This window comes from Lynx canadensis, chromosome D1 (genome assembly GCF_007474595.2).
Source record: "Lynx canadensis isolate LIC74 chromosome D1, mLynCan4.pri.v2, whole genome shotgun sequence".
In the NCBI taxonomy this organism is placed as follows: Eukaryota; Metazoa; Chordata; class Mammalia; order Carnivora; family Felidae; genus Lynx; species Lynx canadensis.
In genome coordinates this window covers 27,059,645-27,073,243 of record NC_044312.2, presented here as the reverse complement: position 1 = coordinate 27,073,243, position 13,599 = coordinate 27,059,645, and the positions used below count along the sequence as shown (strand labels likewise).

At 49.1% G+C, this 13,599-nt stretch overlaps 1 protein-coding gene and 1 long non-coding RNA gene across 2 annotated transcripts in view; one reads left to right on the top strand and one right to left on the bottom strand.

Moving 5' to 3' along the window:
• Positions 1-6,065, bottom strand: part of LOC115525976 — a 20,797-nt gene extending 14,732 nt beyond the window's left edge. The window contains exon 1 of the long non-coding RNA XR_003972503.1: positions 6,054-6,065. This is a non-coding gene — a long non-coding RNA (uncharacterized LOC115525976). The remainder of the gene's footprint in view (positions 1-6,053) is intronic.
• Positions 1-13,599, top strand: part of ADAMTS8 (ADAM metallopeptidase with thrombospondin type 1 motif 8) — a 21,104-nt gene extending 7,505 nt beyond the window's left edge. The window contains exons 2-9 of the mRNA XM_030333422.1: positions 1,649-1,888; positions 2,694-2,829; positions 3,499-3,666; positions 4,635-4,936; positions 7,240-7,423; positions 9,834-10,006; positions 10,128-10,303; positions 12,405-13,599. Coding sequence (XP_030189282.1) covers positions 1,649-1,888; positions 2,694-2,829; positions 3,499-3,666; positions 4,635-4,936; positions 7,240-7,423; positions 9,834-10,006; positions 10,128-10,303; positions 12,405-12,975 — 1,950 coding nt within the window. The 3' untranslated portion in view covers positions 12,976-13,599. The remainder of the gene's footprint in view (positions 1-1,648; positions 1,889-2,693; positions 2,830-3,498; positions 3,667-4,634; positions 4,937-7,239; positions 7,424-9,833; positions 10,007-10,127; positions 10,304-12,404) is intronic.

The window sequence follows — 13,599 nt, the reverse complement described above, 5'->3', positions numbered from 1 at the left end:
CTCAGCCCTCACCCCCAGTTGCATAATGATGTGATTGCTTTTTTTCCCTCAGGAATCCAGCTCCAGGAGCAAGTGCCAAGTTTCAGCTTTGCTGATAAGATGTTTACATCAGCCTAAACATAGCTGGAGTGCTTGACACGCTAAGGAACCTGCCAACCCCTGTTTGTAGGGCTTACAAAATACCTGGCTCATTGCCTGCGAGGTGAACAGACAGATCCCATTCACAAATAATGGGATTCGTCTGGAACTCCCACACATGGCCTCAACTGACAGAGCCTTTCACCTCTGTCCCTCTTTAGCCTTTCACCCTCCTCTCCCCTCCTTCCACTCCTACCTTCCAGACCACAGGAAAGAAAAAAAGAAAGGCTTATGGGAGACAGTGCCCTAGGAAACAGGGAGCAGGGCACATGAATGGCAGGCTCAGCTGGCCACACTCCTGGCTGAAAGCACGCGTGCCTTTTCCCCCTTTTCTTCTGCACAACAGTCCAAGAGGACTCACTTCTAGAGGTCCCTGAAGCAGGAGAGTAAGCTCCATCTGGCTGCTTCCAAAGCCTTGGGAACAACCCAGGGGTAGGACAGAGGCCAAGCAATGATGTGGACTCCTTCAGCTGGCCTGGGCAGAACTGGAGGCAGGTGTGATCCTAAGCGCCTGGGTCTCATTAGGTCCACTGACTTCTCTCAAGGCCCTGGCAGAAGGGAATAGACCTTCTGGGATTGTCTAGAAACCAGCAGTCAAGCACTGGGAAACTTAACGCAAAGGGTGTAGACCCCAGAGACAGACGTGCTTGGGCTGGTGTCCCGGCTTTAAGAGCTGTGTGACCTTAGGCAGCTTGTTTGACTTGTGTGAACCTCTACTCCCTAATTCGTAAAATGGGGGTGACAGCGTCTACCGCACAGAGTTAGCATGAGCATCGAGTAAGGTGTGGGTCTGGTGACTGGTGCAGGCTGGCTACTGTTAGTAGTGATTATTGGAGCAATCTGCAGGCTAACAGTGGCCATCCTGAAAAGTAGAAGTTACCCAACAGGCACCAGGAAAATGCTCAACTAGATTCTAAGGGGCACATTCTACTAACCTTGAACACTCAAACAATTGCTTCTGGGCTGAGAACAGAGAGGGGATGGGGGTGGCTGGCACAGAGGCGGTTGATGTCAACGTTAAGGTAGAATAATCAGTGCGGTCCAATAGGACTTTCTGTGATGATGGAAATGTTCTGTCTGCTGAGTTTAATACAGAAGCCTTGAGCCATAGATGGCTACTGATGTGCTTGAACTGTAGCCAGTGTGACAGAGGAACTGTAACTTTAATTTTATTGCATTTAAACTTTAGATTTACGGAGTCACCTGCGGCTGGTCAAGATGTTAAATGCACAAGTTTTGGAACCAGGCCATCTGGGTTCAAATGCTGGCAGTATACTCATTAGCTTTGTGTTCTGGGTCAGTTACTGAGCCTCAATTTTCTTACAGGTAAAATGAAGGAATATAACGCCAGGGCCTCAGGGGTTCTGTGAGTCTTCAGCAACATGCCGCAAATCCAGCGCTCAGCACAGAGCCTGGCACACAGGACGCATATCAAGGGGTGGTGGCAGTGGGCAGGCAACAGGCCAGGAGATGTAACCCTCCCCTCGACCTGCCCCCTTCTTCCCAACAGAACCACGTCCTGACACTAATGTCTGTGGCAGCCCGAATCTACAAGCACCCCAGCATTAGAAACTCCATCAACCTGATGGTGGTAAAAGTGCTGATCGTGGAAGATGAAAAGTGGGGCCCAGAAGTGTCTGACAATGGTGGCCTTACCCTGCGTAACTTCTGCAACTGGCAGCGGCGTTTCAACCAGCCCAGCGACCGGCACCCGGAACACTTTGACACAGCCATTCTGCTCACCAGACAGGTTTGTGGGCTGGCTCCAGAAACCCCAGGGAGGAAGGGAGGCGGGATGGGCGGATCAAAAGGGAGGGCCACTAAGGCCTGCCCAAACATGGGAAATGTCTCCCTGCTGGCCCCAGCTGGACGCCAGGAGCCTCATGTGCCGAACGACGACGAGGGGGAGGTCATGAGGACAAGTGTGAGGTATTTGCAGGGGAAGGACAGGAATCTTGCAAGGGCCCTTTTCCAAAAGTTTGTGACCAGCTGTCTGCTGAGGTCATAACAAGAGGAAATGTGCTCACACTGCCCAGTAAGAGATCGGGAGTTGGAACGAAGAGAGGAGAGCCATCTGCAGTGGTTGTTAAACACAGAGGCAGGTAACCGGAGATTTGGTAACCTCCAAACCAGGAGGCAGGCCTGCCCTCCTATCTGGTAAATTGAAACAGAGCTTCCCAAAGGCTGAAGACTCTAATAACATGTATCAGGCACTCTTGATGTCTTCAGTCCTCACAGCAGCCCCACAAAGCCCCATTTCACAACTGAGGAAACTGAGGCACAGATCGGCCACACAGTGGTAACACTCATAGTCAAGCCTACACAGTCTTGCTGCAGGTCAGTACTCATAACCCCTGTGCTACCCTGCCTTCCAAAACAAGCTGGCCCCAGGACACACCAACACAGAAAAAGAAATGGGTTTCCTCACACGATTGGCCTTTGTGAAGAAACAGGGCCTTTGGCTTAAAAATTTTCCTTCAACTCAGGAAGAGCAGAAACAGGAAGATGTTCTGTTCGATGTCTGTTCTCATGCCCTCTCTCTCTCTGCCAAGCAGAACTTTTGTGGGAAGGAGGGGATGTGTGACACCCTGGGTGTGGCGGACATTGGCACAATCTGTGACCCTAACAAGAGCTGCTCCGTGATCGAGGATGAGGGGCTCCAGGCAGCCTACACTCTGGCCCACGAGCTAGGTAAGACTTGCCATGCCACGTCTACTGTACTGTGTCAGAGGGATCTGCCTCTTCCAAATCCAGGCCAGCCCAGGGTCTAAGGAGTGCAGATCTCACACACGGCCAGGTTCTACCCAGAATTAGGACAGACTGATTATATGCAAATAGATACTGTGCTTTCTCCATTGCCACCCTGAGCATGAGGCCATAATATTAAAATAGGGTCTTGGACCATCAGCAGAGGTCACCAGCAAAATGCCAAATGAAACAAATGCTCAGGTCGAGTTGCGATGCTTTGCCAGAGCTAAGTGGTAAGAACTCTGGGAAGATCCATTGGCACTGCATAAGCAAGCAAATCATTGAGGTGCATGTGAATTTAGGACAGGCTGAGGCAGAAAACAAAGGGAAATCAATGTTCCTCAGTATTCTGAGAAAGCTTCCCAAGAGAGAAAAGCCCAGAGTGAAGCCTGAAACAAAAATCTTTAAGGAACAGGGGCATGGCTGTTCCCATGAGGAGCCGGTGACTGGTTAGCCCTTGAGATGCCTTCTTCTGTCAGCAGAGGGTAACTGTCTTACAAGAGGGGGTTGGGTTGGTGCTGGGCCTTGTGAGGAGCCCTCAGGGAGGGGCAGGGCGGAGTGGAGGGCAGTGGAGGCCAGTTAGGGTGGACTTCAGGTCTCTCTTTACCCCAGGGCACGTCCTCAGCATGCCCCACGACGACTCCAAGCCCTGTGCACGGCTCTTTGGGCCCATGGGCAAACACCACATGATGGCACCCCTCTTCGTCCACCTAAACAAGACATTGCCCTGGTCTCCCTGCAGTGCCATGTACCTCACGGAGCTCCTGGACGGCGGGCACGGTAGGTGTCCCTCCAGCTTCTCCCTGCTTCTTTCTGGCCAGCTGCTGGTGGTTGAGGTCTGCCCAGCCCACCTCCTGGATTGCTAGATTGCCATTGGCACCTGCGCTGTTTCTGGCTGAGCTCCTTCACAAAGCATCAGAGACGTTTAGGATAGAAGACACCAGAGATGCGTTCCTCACCCAACCTCCCGTGCTATGGCAGGCTAACCATCCTCACAAGGCATGCTCTTCCTTGCCCTATCTTCTAGCGGCCAGTGTGCTGGGCTAATTTAGTCACAGAGCAGGTAGAATTAGTCTGAGAAGGTTTACCTGGAAGAGGTGGGCTTGAACAGAGCTCGAAGGGATGGAAGAATGTAGTACAGAGGAGAGAGTAGAGCATCCGGACTGGAGGCATAGATCATGCGGCAGCTTAGAAATGGCAAAGAGGCAGGGAATGAGTGGTGTGAGAGCAAGCGCAAGGGGGATGGGGGAGAGGGGTGGCCTGGTCGAAACAGTTTGACTTATTGGGCAAAGCACTGAAAACATAATTTATTTGTGGTTGTTCTCATTGAAGAAGATAGGGACACCTATGATACAAAAATAGTAGATTATCCAAACACCAATCCTTTGACTTTATTTTGCATGCCATGGTTTTTGAGAGCACATTTACATCCCCAATTATATGTGATGTAAATTAGTATGTCAGCTAGCTGGCCTTCCCTAGGTGAACACTGAATGTATTCAAGATGTTCTGGATGACAACAAAAAAAATTCAATCCTAGTAAAATGTTTACTACTGATAGTCAAAAATGGGATAGGCTCATGTAGATGATTGAGTATTGACAGTTTTTAGCTTGTCAAATAAACTACGATGGCTGGGCCTTCAACCTCAGCAATAATGTGGGAGTGTAATGTGGGAGGCTCTGGAGAGCTGAGAGCGGGAAACTCCTGCTTCTCATTCTTGTTCTTCTGCTTTCCTCCATTTCTCAGGAGACTGTCTCCTGGATGCTCCCACCTCAGCCCTGCCCCTCCCGACAGACCTCCCAGGCCGCAGGGCCCTGTATGAGCTGGACCAACAGTGCAAGCAGATCTTTGGGCTGGGTTTCCGCCACTGCCCCAACACCTCTGCGCAGGACATCTGCGCCCAGCTGTGGTGCCACATGGATGGTGCTGAGCCCCTTTGCCACACGAAGAACGGCAGCCTGCCATGGGCTGATGGAACGCCCTGTGGGCCTGGGCACCTCTGCTGGGATGGCAGCTGTCTGCCTGAGGAGGAAGTGGACAGGCCCAAGGTGAGGGACAGCCACTTGGGGGTGTGGAAGGAGAGGGAGGGGGAGGCTGTTTTCAAGGAGGAAACCACACTTGAGGGCCATGAACTGAGAGACTTTGGGCTAGGCTGCAACCATGACCTCTAAGTAAAATCACTCATCTTTTAGCAAACAAAGCAAAGCATATTTACCCAAACTCAAGAGGAACTCTTCGGAGGCTGTACTCTCGAATGACAGATGGTGGCAGATGGATGACACCACCAGTTGTCAGGGCATTTTGGGAACTCCCCCTTGGTAATTGCTTTGGGGTTGACTTGAAGGCTTGTGAGGATTGGTGATAGGTATGAAGCATTCCAGCACAAAGGCCAGAACTTCACCATTCAATAGAGGGAGGCCATCATGAATTCCATTACAAACAGATAGAGTGATAACAGAAGAGGAACACTCAAGAACTGAGGGAAAGGTATCCATATCCTTCCTGTGTCTGAGCTGCATTCATAATCAGAGGTCAGGAGAATGAGATTAATTGTGAGAATTCCATAATCAAGAGGGGAGAAGGAATCAAAGCTGTTTCTGACCGGCAGAGAAAACTTGGCCTGGGACAGAGTAAACTTACAAGAAAAACCAAGGCTATGCCAGCAAGAGTTTTTAAATGATTTCCTTCTTTGCCCTGCTTTTAATACTTCCAAACCGTGAGGCTGATCACATTTCTCTTACTGCGAGTCACGGAGCCTGCCTATGAAACAGCATCCGCTGAGTTTTGCAGCCTGGTCCCGGTCCAGCACTGAATCACCGGGGTGGCCTGAGCACTCTCTGTCCAGAGGACTATCCTCAGTGGCATGTCCTTTGCACTGAGGCTCAGGAGCGGGCTCAGGCCAGGTAAGCCACACTCTATCTAAGCTCGAACCAGGGCAGGATTCACGGATTCATCCTCAGCCACTTATCCTCCCCATTCAAACACTAAGCTTCTCTTCTAGGTACTGACCCCCACCCCCATCGCCCATAGCATGTGCTTCACGCATTACTGAGGAGAGGGGAGGGGGTCTATCCAATGTTCCCCAGCACCAGAGCCAAACTCAATGCAGGGAGACTTTGACAAGGAATGATCATGGGATGATGTTTACCATCTATTTTTAAACACAGAAAACAGTTCATAAAACACTATATGACAGAATCAGAAGTATGTAAAGTAAAAACATCGCATCTTTATTATTATCCAGAGCAAAAGTATAAGGAGTTATCAGTGAAAATTACATCAGTGGTTTTATTTGGGCAGTGGTATTTTTTTTTAATTTTTTAAATTAATGTTTATTTTTTTAAAGAGAGAGAGAGCAGGGGAGAGGCAGAGAGAGAAGGAGACACAGAATCCGAAGCAGGCTCCAGGCTCTGAGCTGTCAGCACAGAGCCCAATGCAGGGCTCAAACTGAACGAACCAAGAAATCATGACCTGACCCAAAGTCGGACACTTAACCAACTAAGCCACCCAGGCACCCTGGGTAGTGTTTGTTTGTTTGTTTTTTTTAAGTGTTATTTTCTCTTTTATACTTTTCTGGGTTTTTCTTTTTTTACATAAGTAAATAATACTTTTGTCATTTTAAAAAATTATTTTGCTTTTGAAAACTCTATGAACCTATCAAGGGCAAAGCTCTGTTCTCCCAGGTTGATTGTAAAATAGAAGCAACTCTATTTCCCGGACATTATCCTACCACTGGAACTGGTAGCTGGTAGACAGATAGCAACAGTTCCCAGCAATTATTACTTTAAACCAGGACTTCTCAACCTCGGCCCTAGAGACATTTGGAGCTGCATAAGTCTTGGTTGGGGGGTGGAAGCGGAGGATGTCTTCGTCATTGTTAGATGTTCATTGTTGGATATTTTTAGCAGCACCCCATCCTCTATCCACTAGAGGCCAGCAGCATATGCCCTCCCCAGTTGTGACAACTAAAATGTCTTCAAACATTGCCAAATGTCTCCAGAGGATAAAATTGGCCCAGATGGAGAACTGCTGCATTAGACACAACCTTATTCCCATAAAATGTTGTTTCATTCAACAACTAATACCAAGCACCTTACTAACAGCAAGACACTGTTTTAGACACAGGGGAGTCAGCAGTGAACAAGTCCCACACAGCCTCCATGTTCAAGAAGACGATAACCAAGCAAATCACACAGTCATTAAACAAATGATTAGGGAAGCTTACTGAACAACACCCACCATTATTATGAACATAGCTAGGTGAGGAGGTCAGGGCCATGGCCCCTGTTACACTGACAGCTGAGGCCTCCTCACCTCTTCTCCTGATTTAGTGTGGCCTTGTGTGTTTCAGGCTGTAGTGGATGGAGGCTGGGCCCCATGGGGACCCTGGGGAGAATGTTCCCGGACCTGTGGAGGAGGAGTACAGTTTTCACATCGTGAATGCAAGGACCCTGAGCCTCAGAATGGAGGAAGATACTGCCTGGGTCGGAGAGCTAAGTATCAGTCCTGCCACACAGAGGAATGCCCCCCTGATGGTAATGACCACTGATGGCCACGACTGTTGTCACTGCAGCAAATCCCCAGACAAGAAGTAGGGTGGGTCTCCTGGGGATGCAGAGCTTTCCTGAGATCCAGATATGAATGGACTCTGCAAGACACCAAATTTTAGGGCAAAGCTTAGTGGCCCCTAGACAGCTCTCACTTGGGCTGGGAGAGCATAGCAAAGTCAAGGAAAGAAATTTCCCTTGTCTTCTAAGATGTGTAAATAGAGGATGTCATTCCCAACCAAACTCATTCAGGGGGTTGGGGGGAGCTCTGCAGAGAGGCAAGAGTCTAGGATACTAATCCTCCTGGAGGCATCTGAACCCTCGTCTGTGTGCAGAATAGAAGTGTTTTCCAAAGCAACTGTCAGAGCCAAACCTCCACTGTCTTTCCAGCCAACATTCAGCCTAGGGCGGAGGGAGGGTTTCTGAATCTGATTCTAGTGCACATTCCTTCTGAGAAGAGTTGCCCATCTTCCCTTGGGGCCATGGCAACTGCCTAATGGAACCTTACCAGGGAGCAGCACCACCTCTAGTTGGCATATATTCCTACCCCCTAGTTCCCCCTAGAAAGCACACATGTTAACTCAGAGGCAGCAGGGGTAGCAGCAGAACTGGTGAGAGGGAGTCATTAGACATTTTTCCCCACCATCCCATCCAACTCCCCCTTGTGCAGCTCCAGGAAATTTTGGCAGGCAGCAAAAGACAAGCAGAGTTTTAAGGGAGATTCATCCAAGTGCAAAGACACACTGACATTGGGTTGGTGTCTAATGAGGGAATCTGTAGGCTTTGCAGTTTTGCAATGGCATGAGGGATCAACAATGGCATGAGGCTCTAGAAATTTTGCCCTGGAATCATGAGAATTTGCCTGGCATGTGGGGTAAAGAGAAGGAGAGACAAAGGAGAAGGGATGACTATAAGGCACAAGGTAGACATGGTGATAGTATGATCTCAGGATGCACCAGGGTCCATCCTCTCAATCAAGTGGTTTTTAGTGCCTCTTGTGTGGCTCAAACTATAATAGGTGTTATAAATGACCTTATAAAAATGCACAAGACATGTCCTCAAAGGACTTGCGGTCTAGTTAGAGATCCACCTGCCTTTTACAAAGCAATTAAAGCCTAATCTACGAGGCCTAGACCCCTAGACTTATGAAGAATTCGGAGCAAGGAAAAGCCTGAGCTAGTCTGAACCTTCACAGGGAGTTAGGGCTGAGCAGGGCCTGTACAATGGAGATAGGAATGAGGTGTAGGAGGATGTGTGCCAGGGAGGAGATGGGAAAGGTTTGAGAGGGGCTAGGATTCACTCAGGTGGAGTCAAGCAGCATACTAGCCCTTCAAAGCTACACAACAAAGGTTTGTGAAAGCTAAAAATGGTATCTGGAGATTCTCTGCACTGCCTGTCCATCAGGGAAGCTTTTTGAAACACAGAGGCCCAGACTGCTCAGGTGCATTGAGTCAGAATCTCAGGAGTAGGGCATGGCCATCTGTGTTATGAAAAGTGTCCACAGGCCATGCAGATGTACAGCTAGGGTGGAGAACCTCGGTATTAAGAGCAGGTTTAATTTCAGGATTGTGGGGTAAAAACAACAACAACAACAACAACAACAACATATGTTACTCCTGACAGATTGTTCTGGAAGCAGCATGTAGCAGGATGGGAGAGGAGGCTGGGAACTAGGTCTCACATGAAACCGCAATGCCTCTGCTCGTGGGAGGTGGACTCAGATGGTGAGAGTGGGAAGGAGACACTTAAAATCACAGATTGTCCTGAATAGGGTGTAGGACTTAACAACAGGTTGGAAATAGTGGATGTAGACGCTCAAATGTTCAGCAGAAACCTGACTCCAGTGTCACAGCAGAATATGGCAGTATCCCAAGTGCAAACTAAACCAGTTAATGGAGAAGCCACATGGAGTTGGGCTTTTGCTGAGCTGGAGGTAATCTCACTACTACAAATGGAGGTCCCTCCAGAGACAGCCAGAACTATAGCCGGTGAGGAATAGGGGCAAGATCAGAACCAGAGATAGATCTAAGAGTTCTTGGATACATGTCCAATGTCACCAAGGAAGTCAAAATAGAGCACAATTAGCAGGGTCCCAAAAATATACTCCATGGAGCATTCAAGCTTACTGAGTTGTCCCCTGTAACTACTAAGTTTATTCATTTATAAGATAAAATTGGTATCTTCCCCAAATGGAAAAGACATTTATCCTTACCTTGCCACATGGACCTAGATTGGGGGAGTCTAGGAATGTTGAGCCCAGATGACACTGGACCTGTGTCCTGGGATTGGGTCAAAACCAGGAGGAATAAAGGGGCTCTGAATCCTGGCATTTCTGGTGCTGGGTCGTCTCTGCTCTAGCAAGCCATGTTACCTCCATGTAATTTCTTACTCTTTGTAGGGAAAAGCTTCAGAGAGCAGCAGTGTGAGAAGTACAATGCCTACAATTACACGGACATGGATGGGAACCTCCTACAGTGGGTCCCCAAGTACGCAGGGGTGTCCCCCCGGGACCGCTGCAAGTTATTCTGCCGAGCCCGGGGAAGGAGTGAGTTCAAAGTGTTTGAGGCCAAGGTGAGAATCCTGCTGGAGCTCAGAACTACGGGTGGGGAGCAAGGCCACCTGGTTCGACCCCACCTGTGGGCTCCCTCTGTGCACACCATGCCCTCTGTTGCCCTCCCTCTCCCCACTGCAGGTGATCGATGGCACCCTTTGTGGGCCTGAGACTCTGGCCATCTGTGTCCGTGGCCAGTGCGTCAAGGCTGGCTGTGACCATGTAGTGGACTCACCTAGGAAGTTGGACAAATGTGGTGTGTGTGGGGGCAAAGGCAATTCCTGCAGGAAGGTGTCTGGTTCCCTCAACCCCTCCAGGTGAGTATCACCCACAGTCCTGTGCCTGGGTTCTAGAAGAGCTGGACAGGCTTTAGAATCACATCGGCCTAAGTGTGGACTGTAGCGGCCAGTTAATACCCACGCAGCACTGAGCTGTAGTTTCTCTGTAAAGCATTGGGAGGCCCCCCTATCTCAGAATCATTATAACAAGTCATGAGATGGGCGGAACCCTTGGCATAGTGTCTGACCCATAGAGAGGACGGTGCACAGGGCAGCCAGAGGCCCCGAGGATAGGGGTGTATCAGCTCTGAGTCAACCAGCAATACAGCTATGCTGACTAACCAGGGCCTTGGCCAGAAAGCAGCTCTCCCAGGCCTGTTTTGGGAAGGACATCTCACCCTACACCTGGTGAGTCCCACCCTTTCTTCAGGTGGATCTTTCAGAAAGGAGTACAAAGAGGGGGCGGGTCTTGGTGGCCTTAGGGCTTTCATGAATCTGACAACTCTGGATGCTTTGTCACATCTTAAAGCCATAAGTTCATAAAACTAGTATTTAAGTGCTTTTATCCCTGTAGCCTCATTTGATTCCTAAAATAAGATCAGATGGCCAATACTATTATTCCCCATTTACAGATAAAGAAACTAAGGCATGAAAAAATCACATGATGCTCCTAAGGTCACACTGATAGTTAATGACAGCTGGGAAGAGAACCCAGGTGTCTTAATCCTGCGCTATTTTTTTCCTGCCGTGGCATACAATTCCCGGAGAGGAATGGCAAGGGCATATGTTACACGGCCACACTGTGCCCCTGTCTGTCTCTCACTATCTCTCACCTTATCGGGCTCAGAGAACAAAACCAGCCTACAGCAGACAACTTGGCAGTCTTCAAATTTAAACTCAAAGGATATAGAAAAAAGAAGCATGTGGTGTGAGATATTCAGATACTGGGTCCGTTAGCTGGTTTTCTCTTAGGCATTAGACATATGGGGCTGTGGATTCTTTCAGAGCTGCCCTAAACTAAGTGGCTAGCCTGAGTGGATAGAAAGGCAAGAGTAGCACAGAACTGACCGCCTGTCCTCAACCTTCTTTGCTTTCTTCCCAGCCTATGTAACACGAGCACTTTTGCCCCAGAAGAGAAGACTAAAAACTAAGGTTTTTCCAACCCACATAAAGCCCTAGACCTACAGTAGAGTTGAAACATGTTCCCCGGGGTGCGTGGGTGGCTCAGTTGGTTAAGCATCTAACCCTTGATTTTGGCTCAGGTCATGATCTCATGGTTTGTGAGTTTGAGCCCCATGTCAGGCTTCATGCTGCCAGTGCAAAGCCTTCCTGGGAATCTCTTTCTCTCCCTCTCTTTCTGCCCCTTACCCTCACACACTCATGCTTGCTCTCTCTCTCTCTCTCTCAAAATAAACTTGAAAGAAGAAAGAAAGAAAGAAAGAAAGAAAGAAAGAAAGAGAAAGAGAGAGAGGAAGAGAAAGAGGAAGAGAGAGAGAAAGAGAAAGAGAAAGAGAGAAAGAAACACATTCCTTATCTTCTCAGAAGCACACAGCTCATGCTGTCTGGACACACCGGAGGAAGGCAACTAGAAGCAGCATTTATCACTCTGGCTCCTGCCCTGGGGCCCTTTTAACCAAATACTAGGGACTGATTGGCTCTAAGAGGTAGAGTGAGATGTCCACCCTGGTTGGATTCTGGAACGGGTGTGTGGAACAGATTTTTCCACATGGGTTTGAGCTTTGAGTATGAAAGTTGCCAAGCAAAGTTATATACCAATGCAAGGAGCTAAAAGTGTTTCGAGATCTCACTTGAGCCAAGAGCGGCCAGGTTTGGCAGCACTGATGCAGCTTTGCGAACCCTTCTGGAATATCTTCCTCTCTGCTGATGTCCAGATCCACACATCTAAACTCCAAGCATTTGAAACAGAGTTACCAGGCAAAGCAAAAACGCTTGAATATCCCAATGCACAGAACATTCCTATTGGCCTCAGCAGCTAATTTATCAGGAACTTTGGGGCAATTACTTGGATGATTTGCTGGTGGTTTGTGTCTGTCCACCGTGGTCACCAGCGTGCTAACTTCCTGAGGCACTGGGCTGGGTAGCCACTGGTCCTAAGGGTGTCTTTCTGTTCCTATCATAGTTACGGCTATAATGACATTGTCACCATCCCAGCTGGTGCCACTAACATTGATGTGAAACAACGGAGCCATCCAGGGGTCCAGAACGATGGCAACTACCTGGCATTGAAGACTGCCGATGGGCAGTACCTGCTCAATGGAAACCTGGCCATCTCTGCCATAGAACAGGACATCTTGGTGAAGGGGACCATCCTTAAATATAGTGGTTCTATTGCCACCCTGGAACGGCTGCAGAGCTTCCGGCCCCTGCCTGAGCCTCTGACCGTGCAGCTCCTGACTGTCCCTGGTGAGGTCTTTCCTCCCAAAGTCAAATATACCTTCTTTGTTCCTAATGACGTGAACTTCAGCATACAGAACAGTAAAGAGAGAGCAACCACCAACATCATTCAGCCCCTGCTCAATGCGCAGTGGGTGCTAGGGGACTGGTCTGAATGCTCCAGCAGCTGTGGAGCTGGCCGGCAGCGGCGGACCGTGGAGTGTCGGGACCCCCACGGCCAGGCCTCTGCCACCTGCAACGAGGCCCTGAAACCTGAGGATGTCAAGCCCTGTGGAAGCCAGCCGTGCCCACTGTGATCCAGTGGGGTGAGGCCAGTCTCGTGTTCATGGACTTGGGGTGCTGGAGTGCAGACAAAGGTACCCACTGTGGCAACCCTACCTATGGAGGTGGCGTGGCCTACCCAGGCCTGCCATTGCCATGGCCACTCCAATTCGGCATGAATTCACAATGCGGAGAAGAGAACGGGGACAACAGATCCTAAAGTCTACTATCTGGTGGGTTGAACCTAGTATGGGTTCAGGTAGAGGACATAGGTTAAAAGGTTAAAAAAAAAAAAAATGCACTTATTGACCCAAACAGGAGACTCAGCCTGTTTGCAAAGGACTAGTAGAGTTAAATGAAAAAAAGTTTTTCCTATTTGATTTCCCCAATAAATAATCTACCTCAGGGGGAAAAATTAGTAAAACAGAGACTCGGAGTATGGGGTTGATGGCTAATGTCAAAGCTCCACAGCTGCGCCCCCGAGCCACCTTCAGAAATGACCTTAACTGTCTTCAGTATTAAAATCCATTGCCTAAAGGGCTGCAGAGTTGCAGGACTGTGGAGAGCCGTGCAGGGTCTCAGGCTGCACCTGCAGGGGCGGGTCCATTTCAAGTATTTATGCAAATGTGTCTCTGAACTAAAGTGTGATCTTGTGCCAA